The sequence below is a fragment of the Diplotaxodon limnothrissa genome, linkage group LG17, assembly GCF_057381915.1.
Source record: "Diplotaxodon limnothrissa isolate DT_005_m linkage group LG17, D_limnothrissa_male_GT1.1, whole genome shotgun sequence".
Taxonomy (NCBI): domain Eukaryota; kingdom Metazoa; phylum Chordata; class Actinopteri; order Cichliformes; family Cichlidae; genus Diplotaxodon; species Diplotaxodon limnothrissa.
In genome coordinates, this window is record NC_140612.1 from 17,692,430 (window position 1) to 17,706,655 (window position 14,226).

General features: G+C 41.6%; 1 protein-coding gene across 4 annotated transcripts in view; it reads right to left on the reverse strand.

Moving 5' to 3' along the window:
• Nucleotides 1-4,279: 4,279 nt before the first annotated feature.
• LOC146614848 (filamin-C-like) overlaps nt 4,280-14,226 on the reverse strand; it is a 61,853-nt gene continuing 51,906 nt past the window's right edge. For 3 of the 4 annotated variants that reach the window (XM_085376000.1, XM_085376003.1, XM_085376001.1), the window contains 12 exons: nt 12,288-12,491; nt 12,049-12,201; nt 11,663-11,785; nt 11,270-11,527; nt 9,991-10,260; nt 9,518-9,655; nt 7,937-8,052; nt 7,184-7,316; nt 6,621-6,797; nt 6,322-6,540; nt 5,728-5,934; nt 4,280-5,638 (listed from right to left, as the gene is read on the reverse strand). In XM_085376000.1, the coding sequence (XP_085232126.1) occupies nt 5,451-5,638; nt 5,728-5,934; nt 6,322-6,540; nt 6,621-6,797; nt 7,184-7,316; nt 7,937-8,052; nt 9,518-9,655; nt 9,991-10,260; nt 11,270-11,527; nt 11,663-11,785; nt 12,049-12,201; nt 12,288-12,491 (2,186 nt within the window). In that variant the 3' untranslated portion in view covers nt 4,280-5,450. The remainder of the gene's footprint in view (nt 5,639-5,727; nt 5,935-6,321; nt 6,541-6,620; nt 6,798-7,183; nt 7,317-7,936; nt 8,053-9,517; nt 9,656-9,990; nt 10,261-11,269; nt 11,528-11,662; nt 11,786-12,048; nt 12,202-12,287; nt 12,492-14,226) is intronic. The other variant, XM_085376002.1, reaches the window with a different exon arrangement.

Genomic DNA, 14,226 nt, shown 5'->3' on the forward strand with positions numbered 1-14,226 from the left:
CAATGGCTGAGCCTAATTGTGCAGAAGTATTTTACCTCCACAAACAGCTGAGACGTGGTTTGCCATACATGTGGCAAAAAAAGTGCTCCAAGAGTGAGGTGTTGTGGCCATACTAGGGAGACATTCAAAGGGCTGCTGGGGGGGGGGGGGGGGGGGGGGGGGGAGAATACATTTTACATGGTTTATTTATCGGATAAAATACTTTAAATCTCACAGTTATTATTGGCCAGCCGGGAAACAGCGGGGTGTCTGTTTTGGAGGAAGGAAGTTTCAGGGTTTAAGTAGTCATCATCATGGACTCATCCGATTAGAATGAGAATAAGCAGTCATCAATCATTTGCAGGTTTTGTCTTTTTAATTAGATAACGGGTAAAGGAAAGACACATGGACTGCTATCACTAAAAGGGACAAAGTATGATTTAAGTAACTCAAAATGATACATGAACTCAGGAGACTCAAAGAGAAACTCACCTCAGCTGCCGCCCGTGTGGGAGTGAAGAAAGAGTGAGGGGGTAGGTGAGTGCAGTTCTTATATAACGAGTGACAGGTGAGTGCAATTAAGGCCAAGCACCACCCCCAATCAAAGGTGAGGACAAGAAGTGCATCTGCCAGTAGGTGGCGGTAATGCACCTTTCAATTGTTTGCCAACCGCCAATATAACTGTAAGAAAGAAGAAGAAGAAAGTGCATCTGATGAAGTGAATGTGCTGAAAGGTGAGCCTTTACAACAGTGTCCAAATTCAGAGGCTGCTTCCACCTGAGGACCCGGTCTAAAGAAAGCCGGGTAGTACGTCACGAGCTGGAGTGAAACTGCCGTCTGCTCCTTGCTATCTAATACATAACCGGGCGCTGACGTAAACGCTTCTGTTTAATTATTTTCTGTTTGACGTTTATTCAGCTGTGTGAAAACCCCGGAGGAACCCTCCTGAGGGATTAATAAAGTTACATTTAATTTAATCTAATCTAATAACTTTAATCTCAGCCAAACCGATTTAGTCACGAACAAATAAAACACTGAAAAAGCCGAACAATAACATTTTTAAGTTATCAAAGTGACTATATCATGTTTAACCCGAGTAGCAAAAGACCGCGGGGGTTTGAAAATGATGTTTGGATCGGCTCAGATATTTGAAGTTTACACAGCTACATTCTCACATGAAAATATGTTAAAAGTTTTTTTGCGACCCAGAAAGCGAAATAAGAGTAATATTAAATCTAAGCAGCTGCCGCCATTGTTGAAACTGGAATAGGCTGGGCCGCGCTATGAATTCTGCGATATGGTTTTTCAATTTTGTTGTCCGGCTGGAAAATCGGGAAAAATTCGGGAGAATGGTGGCTCCGGGAGATTTTCGGGAGGGGCACTGAAATTCGGGATTCTCCCGGAAAAATTGGGAGGGTTGGCATGTATGGTTGTGGCAACATCACTAACCTTGTCAAACACCTCAGAGTAAATCATATCACAGAATATGACGAGTGTATGTTGAGGTTGTTGTGATATTTTGATACCATGGTAGCATTTACAGGATATTGTTTTATAGTGATATTATACAGGAAAACTGTTACTCAATAAGGCCCATTTACTAGTTGTTTTTCTCTTTCTCTGTGACCCAAGAATTAATGTGTAAGAATCACAGGCTGGTACCAAGGTCGAAAATACCACAGAGATCACTTCCTTACTCCCATCCTCCCTTCTTTATCTCCTAGAAAAGAGCTTGTTAAAGGCCAGATGGTTTGTTTCAGAATTCACTAATGAAAGAACTCTATATTCTATGTCTAGGAGTGTATTTTGCTGGGATGATCATAAATTGTAGCTGAACTGATAAACTATACAAAGGATACTTCTCTGCTCACAAGGCAGGAAGACGTTTCCTTATTTGGTCTGTACCGGTTTGAACTGAGAATCTGCTGACACACGAACCTTTTTCCTCTATATAAACTGTTGTCTGATGAATAAACCTTTGAGTTGATTTTGGGAAAGCAACCTGAAGCAGTCTGTGTTTCCTTGTTCTCCCAAGCTACTCCCGGCGCTGTAACTAACCCGCTGAACGGCATACCTGAGTGTTACTTTGAATAATTTTGAATCTTATAGGGTAAAGACAAAACTCTGCTTATAGGTGCCCACGCCTCGGAGGAAACCCGATCCACGGAGAAACCGGGGACCGAGATTTCCTTCAGAGGTGAACTGAAGAGGAGAGGGACAGGTGCTGCTAGGGCGAGACAGATGTCTCTCACGGAGTCCTTTAGTGCTGCAGGCAGGCAAGGTGTTCAAATAGCACAACTTCAGTTTTGTTATTTCTATATGATGAACTCTGCATTATTAAGTGATAAGAACAAGTAATCTGATGTCCTGTAATTATTATGACACTATAATTTGAGATACAATAAATAAAAATAAGTTTTTGTACAAAGTATCGGTATCGGATCAGTATTGTCGATACCACCCTGAATATTGCTTGGTATCGGATTGGAAAGAAAATCAGTGGTATCACACATCACTAGTTACCAAACCTGACATCCTCATTTTGAAGCTTAGCTCCCTTTACCTACTACTATAGTCTTTTTTTTATTTCCAGAAGCGAAACAAGTGCTATGTCATAATGCTAACTAACTTGGTAATCAGTCTGTATCCACAGATTATATGAGCCACATGTGAAATAAGCCTCAGTCCAATTTGAACAGTGAGATATAAAAATGCTGTAAGCATGTTTATTTCTGCTGTAATTTTGAGCATTTTAGCATGAGACTGATTCACTGCTGGCGCCCCTGCTGGACATCAAAGGAACTGCAGGCTTTAGTTCTTCAGCGTCTCGCATACGAAGTACCTTCGCTGCACAGTTTCCCGCTAAGTTGACGGTAGCCCCTGGCAGGTTCATTTGAACTTTGACCTCGGTGAGGTATGACGTCTATATCTCAGATTGACAGGTGCAAAACTTGTCGTAGTACAAGCAGAGCGCTGCAGCAAGTTCAACACAAACGTTGGGCTGTTCGCTCAACCAGCACTCGCCACTTCCTGTGTGATCAGCCTTCAGAAGTTGAGTAGCTGGGCAGCCCGATTAAGATAATGGAAGAACTATTGTCTGTTCTTGTTGTTGTTTTTTTTTCTTGTTAAAGCAGAAACAAGAAGACAGACATCCATTAAGCAGATTAAGAGAAGTTCAGCCTTTCCAGGAGGAATTTCAAAGTGGGAAACTTCACAGAGAGTGATATGAACACCTTCTCTTCTCTGTTGGCCAGGCGGATCTTTTTAAATAGGACTCTTTCCCCCCAAGATTTGGCCACTGGATAAGAGAAGTCATGGGTCACGTTCATCTTGAAGATATCAGCTACACCATAACAGGATCTATTGGAAAATCCCGTGCTACCTGATAACATTCATATCCTTTGCTGAAAGCATGGCGGCTGGTATTATTAAAACATACTGTGATGCTATTATTGACCTATGTGACATAATTATAATTTATTTTTAAATATTACTGAGAAAACATGTTGATAATTCCTAACTATCTTTGCATGCTTAATAATCTGGTATTGTATTTATTTTGGTTCATATAGTCTGTATTGTGTTTTTTTCTCAAAACAAAATACAATAAAGACTTTGTTTGAAAACAAAGACTGTTTCTCGGGTTCTATTTGCCGTTTTTACTGGTTTCTGCTTCCACCTGCTGGTCCTTTGCAGCACCACAGTCACACAGATGCCCTCAGATCACATTCAGCAGCTTCTGTGCTTAAACCCTGAACATGATATTCACACTGCTCATCTTCCAGCCATTTAAATAACAATGTCTAATATGACTAGAAATCGTCTCCAAGCAACTTCAAATACATTGCCCCAGTTTATTTAATCAGAGTATTGGACCCGTCCTTACCATTTTTGTCTTTGGTGTTTCATAAAATTGGAACAAATTAGATTTTTTTTTTTTTATGAATTTCTTTTCATCTGCTTCCATTTGAAGGAGCTGTAACCCGAGTCTCAGATAATGGGCCTGTATCTGTCTTTCTGTCCGAAACAAGCTGTTTCACTCCTCCCCCAGGAGGACAACTTTTGTTCTGGTTGGCTACCCCTCACAATCAGAAGGTTTGAACAGCAGGTGGGCGGACTTCTGTCTGACACGATCATAATAGAATACACCCTCTGCATGACATTATATACCAAGAGTTTATGAAAATGAGATCAGACAGCAGTCTATTGTACAACACAGGAAAGAGGAAAAGCACAGTAGATTGTTCTCCATCATGAAAATGAGATGAGAGATTTCACAGATAAACTTTTATTATGCCTGCACAGTGTCGCAATACAGAAGGTTAACATATCAAACACTTAAACTTTGCTTCACTCATACATATAAAATCACTATAAAATGTCACTCTAATATCTGCTACTGTTTTTCCAACATTCACAAAGGAAACGCCACTTCACTTCCTTCCTGTGGTTTAAAAAAAAAAAAAAATCCATCATCACCTGCTTCTCTCAACAGTAAGACCATTTTCTGTCAAAGAAAATCAAAGGAGAGAAAAATGCTGCAGGATAAATAAAAACAGAAGAGTTTGTTAACGTCACAGCCCAGCTCATCTTGATCATTCCACATCCCACAACTGGGCCTACGCCACATGAGCGATCTGGCACAAACCCTGACATACAGAGACCTGCTGAGTGCATCTGATTCAACATGGAGGGAAGATAGTCTCTCGCTCACCTGAAACTGAATGCTGAGGAAGGGGAGACTTTGCCTGCTGAGGCTAACTAAACACCATTTTTCACTCAGAATATCTTCGAAAGACATTAAACTCATCCATGAGAAAACATGAATGCTTTTAGGGATCTGTAGTTATCAAGCTAACTTTGGGTTTAACTCTGTCTTTTCAGGGTTATAAAGGTGGTATGTCACCATGGTAACTGATGCTACAGACCAAAGTTGCTCCAGGTTTTGTTGCAGGTAAGCGTTCACCATCTACTGACCAATCAGATTTTTGGACGATAGTCACCATGGCTGGAGTGCAGACAGTCCAAGGGTCTGAAGTGTTCGTGGTTATCGGATGAGCATCAGTAAGAAATAAGGATTCTTAGAGAAAGTTTATAGTTTCCTGTTTTTACAGATGGAGATAAGAAATAAAGGACTCGGAAGCACTTTTCCCCCCTCACTGACGTTAAAACTGTTTCTTCTGTTTAAGCTAACTTCTGAATTGTTTGGTTTGTGGGAGCAAAAGAGCAACTTGCAGCTTGAATTTTTCACTAAATATGAGGTGTGATGAAAAAGTTCAGAGAAGTGGACACACAAAAAAAGATGGAAATGTATGCAGTCTCCCCTTCATGGTGACCTCAGACACCTCTGGACCTCTGAGTGCTGCATATCTTCAGAAATACTAACAGAAAATCTGTCATCAAGAAAATAAACTAGTCCAGATAATGCAGATCACATTTTAATCCAGTCTTGGACAGTGAAGAGTTCAGTTTTAAGGGACTGTGACATGAAACGGACTGCCGGGGACGTTCTCGTCTCCCCACTTCACAATGAGGATGTAGCTGCCCTGCTCTTTAACAGTATACGTGACATTGTACATCCTGTTGCCCATGTGTTTGACGTACACTTCCTCGCAGGGTGTCTTCGGCCCGTGGACACCGACCATCAACATGTTTGTGCCTGCAAGGAAAAAAACGGAAATATCGTGAGTGGTGAAGAAAAATCTCAGATTTGACTTTCACGAAAGACAGGAGGGATGAAATGGTCACCTGCTTTACTGCAGTCGACTGTGAAGGTGTTCTTCTGACCAATGAAGGCCTTTGAAAGGCCGGCACCTCTGGAGATGACTTTACTGGCATCTGAGGAAAATTTAGGCAGAGAGGCAAAAGGGCTGCCCATCGCTACTGACTTGCTGACGGTCTCCACAAGAACAGACGACGTCTCATGCAAACTGTGGCCACCTGACAGACGAGGTCCTGGAAGAAGAAGAGTTAGAGTCAGCTTTCTCCAACAGTATGTGGACATCCCTTCAGGTTTACTGAAAAGGAGGAAAAGGAGTCATATGGTCAGTATCACCAGCTATGTAGAGCTTGGTGTCCTACAAGTGCATAAAAACAATTGGTTCCAAACAAGCTTTATTTAGAACTGAATGTGCTCTTTATCTCTGGAGGAATCAGTGGAAAGTGATGAATCATGCTTTATTTCCAGGAATCACTACGCCTGAAGGCAGCATGCGGACTGTACACAACAAGACCGAATCACTTTCATCCTCATTTCCAAGGAAACCCCAGGAAACTATACCCGTGAGTATCAGGAAAACTCACGGACTGACCTCAGTAAAAGGTCAATGGTCATTAACCCACCTGATACTTTGGCCTTGAAGGGGCTGCCTACAATGTGCTGGGGTCCTCCATACTTGATGGAGATCAGGTAGCTTCCAGGAGCCATAGGTGTGTAGGAAACCTTATACCCCTCAGGAGACTCCTGACAATCCATCTTAACCTTTGATGGGCCATCAATTGTCACGGACAGTGCTCCTGAGCCGGCGTTACAAGTATTGACAATAAACTCTGATGCCATGCCTAAATAAAGTGAGAACGCTCATTAAAACTCTCTTTCATCAAATGGCTTCAAAGTTAAAGACTTTGTTTTTTGTATATACCTGTGGTTCCTCCCTCCAGACCTGACCCAAACGCAGACACCATTCCTGGATCTCCGACCTGACCCGGTTCTCCTACTCTGATCTTGAAGGGACTGCCGGGGACATGGCTGCCATTAAAACGAACGTCTATAGAATGAACTCCATTCTCCTTTGGGATGAACCTGATAGCATGCTGATCTGTAGAAACAGGAAATCATTGATTTACAAACAGTTCTATAACCACCGTAAATACAGACTTTGAGAAAGAGGTTTCTTATACGAATGACTCTATAATCCTGTATTTAATATGAAGATTAAATACAAGAAAGATTTAAACTTCCAAACACTCTGAAAAATTACAAATTAAAATTAATAGTTAAGCAGTAAATAACAGTCTTGTATTTATAGCAAATAAGTGATCTGAACCTGAAAAACTAAAAGGTCGTGGGCCCAGACTTGAACCTTGTGGAACTCCAAATGTAATTTTGACTGGGTTAGGAAATCGTGGTGGATCCATGTTTGGTTTTTAATTGTACTCAAAAGTCCTAAAGATCACTTCACTAACAGCTATAATGGGGTCTTACCGCTGTCCAGCTCAGTGATGTAACACTCTTCGGTGGCTCCTGATGGCGTGTGGATCTTGGCATCAATTAGCCCTCTTGCTCCATTGAGCTGCACTGCAAAGGAGGCCTCCTGACCCACCTTCAGACCCATCTCCTGGTAAAGAAAAGGGATTCAGTGCTTTGGACCATGGAGATTAAAAGTGTTCAACAAGCAGTTCTCGGTTATTTTAAACAAATGGAATATGCTTCCTCAGTACTGCAGATACTCATTTAAGTGTTTTTACAAGATTTCTTTGGTGGTCTGATTAATAAAGTTTGTAGTGCCTGTTTTTATATTTATGCCTATGTTTTAAAGATTTGGCTTTAACTATAAATTGTTTAATCAAAACTATTTAGTTTTTTTATTTTTAAAATAGAAATTTGTCAGTTTAGTTTTATTTCTGTCTTTTTTTGTGAGATCCTCCATAGCCTTTTTTCTGTTAATGTTACCAGCATAATTTTTTTTTAATTTCACAATTTAACATATTGTGACTTTGTTTTTTTTCCCTACTTGTACACACATTTGTTATATCTCAAGAATAAATGTGTTGCATACAAAGAAAGAGGGCAGCGATTAAATATTCAGAGATAAATATACACACCTATGAACACAAATACAATCCTCAACACAGCACAGTTATTGAGACTCTAAAAATAAATCTGTCCACAGTAAATATAATTCTCAAAGGGTTTCATTTCTGTAAGTTCAGCTGGTAGATTTAGATCTTTCCTCACCTGCAGGCTGGTGATGGTGAGGCGGCGAGCGTCATCTGACAGCGAGGCGATGGGGACGGTAAAGGGGGAGTCTGGGATATGTTCATCATTGAATTTGATGGAGACCTCATAATCACCTGAACAAAAGAAATATATTATTGTTGGAAGGATATGCACTTTCTCCTTTAATACTTTAACGATCACAACAATTTGCAGATCCAATGATAAAAAAAAACAAAAACAATATAACATTATAACAAGGAACTTCAAAAACATTTAGACTACGTTCACACTGCAGGTCTTGATGCTCAATTCCGATTTTTTGATCAAATCCGATTTTTTTGTCTGCTCGTTCACACTACAAATAAAATGCGACAGCAAACGCGTTCTAGTGTGAACGCTCAAAGCGGCCCACATGCGCAAAAGAAGACGTCATACACAACGCGCTCTGTTTAGACCCAGAGCAAACAGTATTGTTTGACTGATAGCCCTTAATATAAAGACTTCGGACTTCACGTTTCCCAATTTTTGCTTTAAGTTATTTTGTTATTTACATAATAATGTAAATAACCTAATAATTATCATTATTGCTGTTTTAGAGGAGCGGTGCTTCAAAGGATAGTTGCAGATTTCTGTCAGAATCTGCAGATTATACAGTATAAATAAAATGTTCACGTTTCTCCAACGTCGTCTTCCCAGCAGTTTCACTGGATGGCCAGGAAGCGTTCGCGATGTCTTATCGGGCGCTTCTCCGGCGCTGATAATTGGCGTCTGTCTTGTGTCAGTGACGTAAAAGACGGATTTAATGCGACTTGACCGTTCAAACAGCAGTCGCTTTCTGAAACATCGGATATGTATCGGATTCAGTACCACATACGAAAGTGACCCAGATCGGATTTGTGCCGTTCACACTGTCATACCATGATTGGGTATGGGTCGCATAGGGTCAAAAAAAAAAAGTCGGATTTGATGCGCTTTTGCCTGCAGTGTGAACGTAGCCTTATACTGTTTTTAAGTTCTAATTTTATTTCTGTTAATCTGCAAGTTTGTTTTTCAAAAGTTGCCCATTTACCATGAGTTCTAACTTTAATCTGTTTTTTTCTTAATTTATTTTTATATATCGTTCCAGAGGCAGAGCACGCTTACACTTTTACAATTACAATAATTATACTGTGACATGGATGGATTTGAACTAAACTGGTCCTGGGCGAATATTTGAAATGATAAAATTCAAGTAGTGATTCCAGGCTTGTGCCTTTGTTGCTATGTAGGTAGAAACCTTGTGGAATATAAGTTTGTATGCAGATCAAACCCTTTACCATCAGATACAGAATCCTAATGATGTTTATTGTCAAATTTTCACACAAATAAGGAATTTGTCTTGCTGTTATGGTGAAAAGAGTGATACAATTAATCAGAGGAATAAAAACAAAACAAAAAACAAATAAACACCACAATAATCTGTCAGAGAGTATTAAAACTATCAGAGAGTATTAAAAGTATTAAAATTAAAATGATAACATCTCACAGAAAAAGGTTAGGCTTCTTTCATTGGCTGAAATAAATCTGAGAGGCTTAAGCCAAATATCTCTTGAGACTTACCAGGTTCCTGCACTACGTAAATAACTCCACAGGATCCATCTTTCCTGTCTTCAAATGTTATCTCAGCCTTGCTGGGTCCTTCTACAGCAATAGAGAGACCTCCAGCACCAGCCTCTCTGGTCCAGATACTGAACTCCGCTGCAAAACAACACAAACTGTGAGAGCTGCAGTTCCTATGGTGGCCACTAGAGGAGCTTTTTGTAAAGAAAATTTTTCAAATTGAACTGAAATAGCAGACATATCATCAGTGAAACAAAATTAGGAACATGGGTGTTTCAAGAGTTCATTTGACACATCACAGATGGATGTTTTGTTTCCTGTGACCAAACCTTGCTGACATGTAGGAGCATGTCAGCATGCTTCTTCATCCAAAGATTCAAATGAAATCAAAGTTGTTACAGAAGAAGCAAAAAGAAACCGGTTCATAAGGACAGAAGAAGAGATAAGGAACAAATGTAAATCCTACAGCCCACCTGGGATTCCTGCCACTCCGCGGTCCAGTCCAGTGCCTCCTGCTCTGACCTTGTGGGCCCCTCCCTCTCCCAGGGGCCCCACAGTGAACTGGAAGGGGCTCCCAGGGACGTGCTGGCCCCGGTATTTGACGTTGACAGTGTGAGGTCCCATCTCCTGAGGGATGAAGCGGACGCTGTAGGTGCTCTCCTCTCCTTTAATGATCTCTGCGTCCTCTGTCTTTCCTCCAGGACTCGTCACCTGAGCCGTCATCTCCTGGTTAGCTGCCTCACCTGACAGGATTAGGAGAATGTTACTGAGGATCAGATGATTCATCCAGCAAATGTTTCATAGTCAGTTTTTACATAGCATGCACCAAAAAAAAAAAATCTTGCATCATGCACTGGTTAATATGTCACGGATTTAGATTTTGTAGGTTTTTGGTCTATAGCATGTTTATTTTGTAATTTTTAGTAGCTAAAATTAGGTGTGGAGCTCCTCAGAAATCAATCCAAGGTCCTCTTTTCTTTTTTCAATTGTTAGTTCAGTTTGAACAAATCATCTCATTCAATAGTAACATTTAAGTGAAAAGACATTTTTATGAAGAATTTGATAAGAAATAGTGATGATACTGTAAATACTTGAACTGCAATCTTTTAATAATTTTACAAATTTAAAATGTTTCCTTGAGAGTGCGTATTACTAATATGCTTAATGGATGTTTGTCTTTGTCTTTCTGCTTTAAAATAGTCTTAAAGATGAACAGAAATCAGTTCTTCCACGTCTCAGTCAACAAAAACAACAGCAACCATTAACCTATAAAAAAACCCTGCTTTTCCTCAAAAGTCCACTAGAGGCTCCAACAGTACAAACATGGCCCAGAAGTCTCTGAACTGGACTTCTGGGCTGTATTTGTATTGTTGGAGCCTTTTTAAGGTTTTTTTAATTTTTATTTTTTATCTGACCAATGATATGACTGCTGAACCTGTAAGCAGCTCCTTCCTTCTACTGCAACTATAAACCCAACACATTTCTTTATTGCTGTATCTGAGATTAGGCACAGTGCCCACATCAGGCCAGACTGAATAACAATACTACCTTAATCCAGACATTTTGACAGCAGAATGCAGACAAAGAGAAGTGAGAGAGCTGGAAGAATCAGAGCAGGTTAGAGGGTTAGCATGGGAGGCCATTACAGCACAACACTCTGTTAAATCAGCCACTCTCACTTACCACACACACACACACACACACACACACACACACACACACACACACACACACACACACACACACACACACCGTTCTGCAGCGGCTGTCGGCTGCCGGTCGGCATCCCGCTGAAGCCACTAAGACTCTCTCGCCCTAGAAAATCTCCAAATACGTCTCTAAAGGGATCGCCTCCGACCTGCGTGCTCTCCTCCACCCGCACCTCCCTCTTGGTCTCTCCGGCTCGGGTTTTGCTGATCTCCGTCCGCTCGGTCCGGGTGTAGGTGTGGCTGCTGCGGGTGAACGTCCGGGTCAAACGGTCCTGAGCCGAAACCATCTGAAACCAGTTTCCTGCGACCCAGAGGAGAAGCAGGAAGGAGGAGGAGGAGGAAATAGTGGACAAAGACGAGGAGGTGAAGAGAAGGAAGCAGGGAGGGCAGGAGCCGACAGGAGGAGGAGGAGGAGGAGGCAGATATCACAGCTCACCTGGTATTTTGAGGTTGAGGTCACACGTGCTGCCCACGGTGGCAATGGAGGGTGCCTGACGTTTCCGGGTGATGCTCTCTTTCATCCGACCTTCACCAAACACCTTCACCGTGAACGGACTTCCTGTTCACACAAACATCACATCACAACTGAAAGCCGAAACTCTTAGACCCTCATGCTTTGTCCAGAGCATCAGCTCAACACCTAGCTCATCAGATCTGAACCAATGATCTATCTAACTCTTTATGGTAGTTACAGGAAAATGTTTTGTACTTGTGAAGAACTACTTCAGGCATCTGCATTCATCTTTTATACCATCTGCAGTGGTACGTTCTCTTTCTACAAACTAATTTGCCTCAAATCAAACTTGGAATAATTTTTCGTACCTGGCACATGCTGGTCGGCGAACTTGATGTTGATGATGTAGTTTCCTGGTTCTGTGGGACAGTAGGTGACCTTACATGTCCCGTCCTCCACGTCCTCACAGTTGATGTCCACCTTACTGGGACCCTCGATGGACAGACCCAGACCTCCATAACCTGCCACAAACACAGACATTGAGGGTTAGAATCTGAAATCCTGAGCTTCAGCGCTCTGATTGTGTGGATGAAGGTTGAATCCTCGCCTGCATTCCTTGTGTCCACAATGAACTCGGCCACCTCGAACACGTGTCCCTCCACCAGCCCCTGACCGTAAACCTTCACCTTGCTGGCATCTCCGATCTCCGACTGACCCACCATGATCTTAAACGGACTATTGGTCACATGTTTCCCGTTCTTCTTCACACTGACCACGTGTTCACCAACTTCCTTTGGTGTGAAGGATATTCCTGCAGGAAAGAGACATGTCATCAGAAACGTGGAGTCTCTTGTACAGCTGTGCGAATTCTTTTTACTGTAGAAAATCACACGTCCGTGTAGGAATGGGAATTGAGATCAGAGTAGTTCAGTTCTTTTGAATCGTCTGCCTACCTATCTGTCCCACTTATCGGTTTTTGCACGCTACAATCTGCTGATTTCAGTTTGTGTGTCAGAGGAGGAAAATAGTTGGGCAGTTTCCAGTGTGGATGTGGACTTTTATTTTTATTGCACAAAAGGACGAGAACGCGATGGTAAAGTGCAAACTGCATCCAGGATAGACACAACTGCATCATATGCTGATAACACAAATTCACCTCTTTTCTAACATCTGCACAGCCAACACTAAGCTAGTATTCAACCCAGAAAAATGTAAAAACTGAGTGTCTGCTGACATAGCTGGACTGGCCATCGGGTATACCGGGCATTTGCCCGGTGGGCTGCTGGCGATTTTTTGTTTTTATGGGCCGATGGATTTTTTTTTTTAGGAAGGGTATATATAATGAAAGGTGTTGGATTGGCCAATTGGTCATGATCGACTCTGGGCTGGACCAATTACAGCCGAGGAGGCCGGATTCACCCGCCCCCTTGTTTAGCAATCACGTGATTTTCGCGCATTGCATGCCGGGAACTCGTGGCAAAACAATCCAAGTACCGCATCAAATGCAAGCATTTGCAGCACCGCTAAACGTTCATTCTCCGGTTCCAATACCTTCCTGTTTTTTCTTTGCCGCACAAAAAAGGAATGTACAAAAGGAGAACAATGTCGGTCCGTACAAAGACAGACTCGACGAAAAGACAAAGAAAAGATACGAGGAAAAAAATCAAAGGAGTGAAAGGGTCAGACCCTTAGGAGCACCCAGAGTGGACAAAAGACGTCAGCGTGCTGCCCAACTTTCACCACGCTCAGATTTATAATTACACGGTTCTTGGAGTGAGTGCATACACTCATGAAGTTTAGTAACTTCAGGTCACTGCAACAAGCCCAGGTACAGTTTACCGACGGATGGGTGCAGGACCTTGAAATGCACCGTGTAGAACGAAAGACCATCGTACGAACAAAGGTAAGTTTACCAGTCTCACAAATCATCGTCATAAATACACATTCGTTAACCGTTTATTAATATAACCTTTGAGCTCAAGGGTAATTAATTAGCAGTGGAAATAATTTCTGGTAGCATTACAGGAATCTAGCAGTGACAATAATATTGTATGCTGTAATCGTACTGGGCAATTAGTGATACAAAACAACTGTTTTATCCTGTGAATAAAAGTATATGGTTTTGTCAATGTACCATAATAACAGAAGCGAAACGCAATATTGTGTCAGGACAATTCACTATTTATGCACAATAAACACAATAAATAAAGGAGCATAGCGCAACAATTTCTGCTCAGCGCCAGACTTGCTTGTAACCTATATCACCAGTTATGTTAAGAAAAATGACGTATTAACTACTACAAAACTCTGACCTTTGTGGGAATGCTTGGAGCAGACTAACATGTGAGCTGAAGTGTTCTGAGACGTTATATTTGGTATATCCAGACCATCCGTCGGCTCTTACTTCGGAAACATGGCTTAAAAATTTCTCTTCAACGACGTAATCCGATAAAAAAAAAAAGATCTCTTTACCCGTCGGCTTCCCGTGGCTGTCATGCGACCGGCTATTGCAGTTAATAATACAACAGCTTCTTGCCATTTTTTGG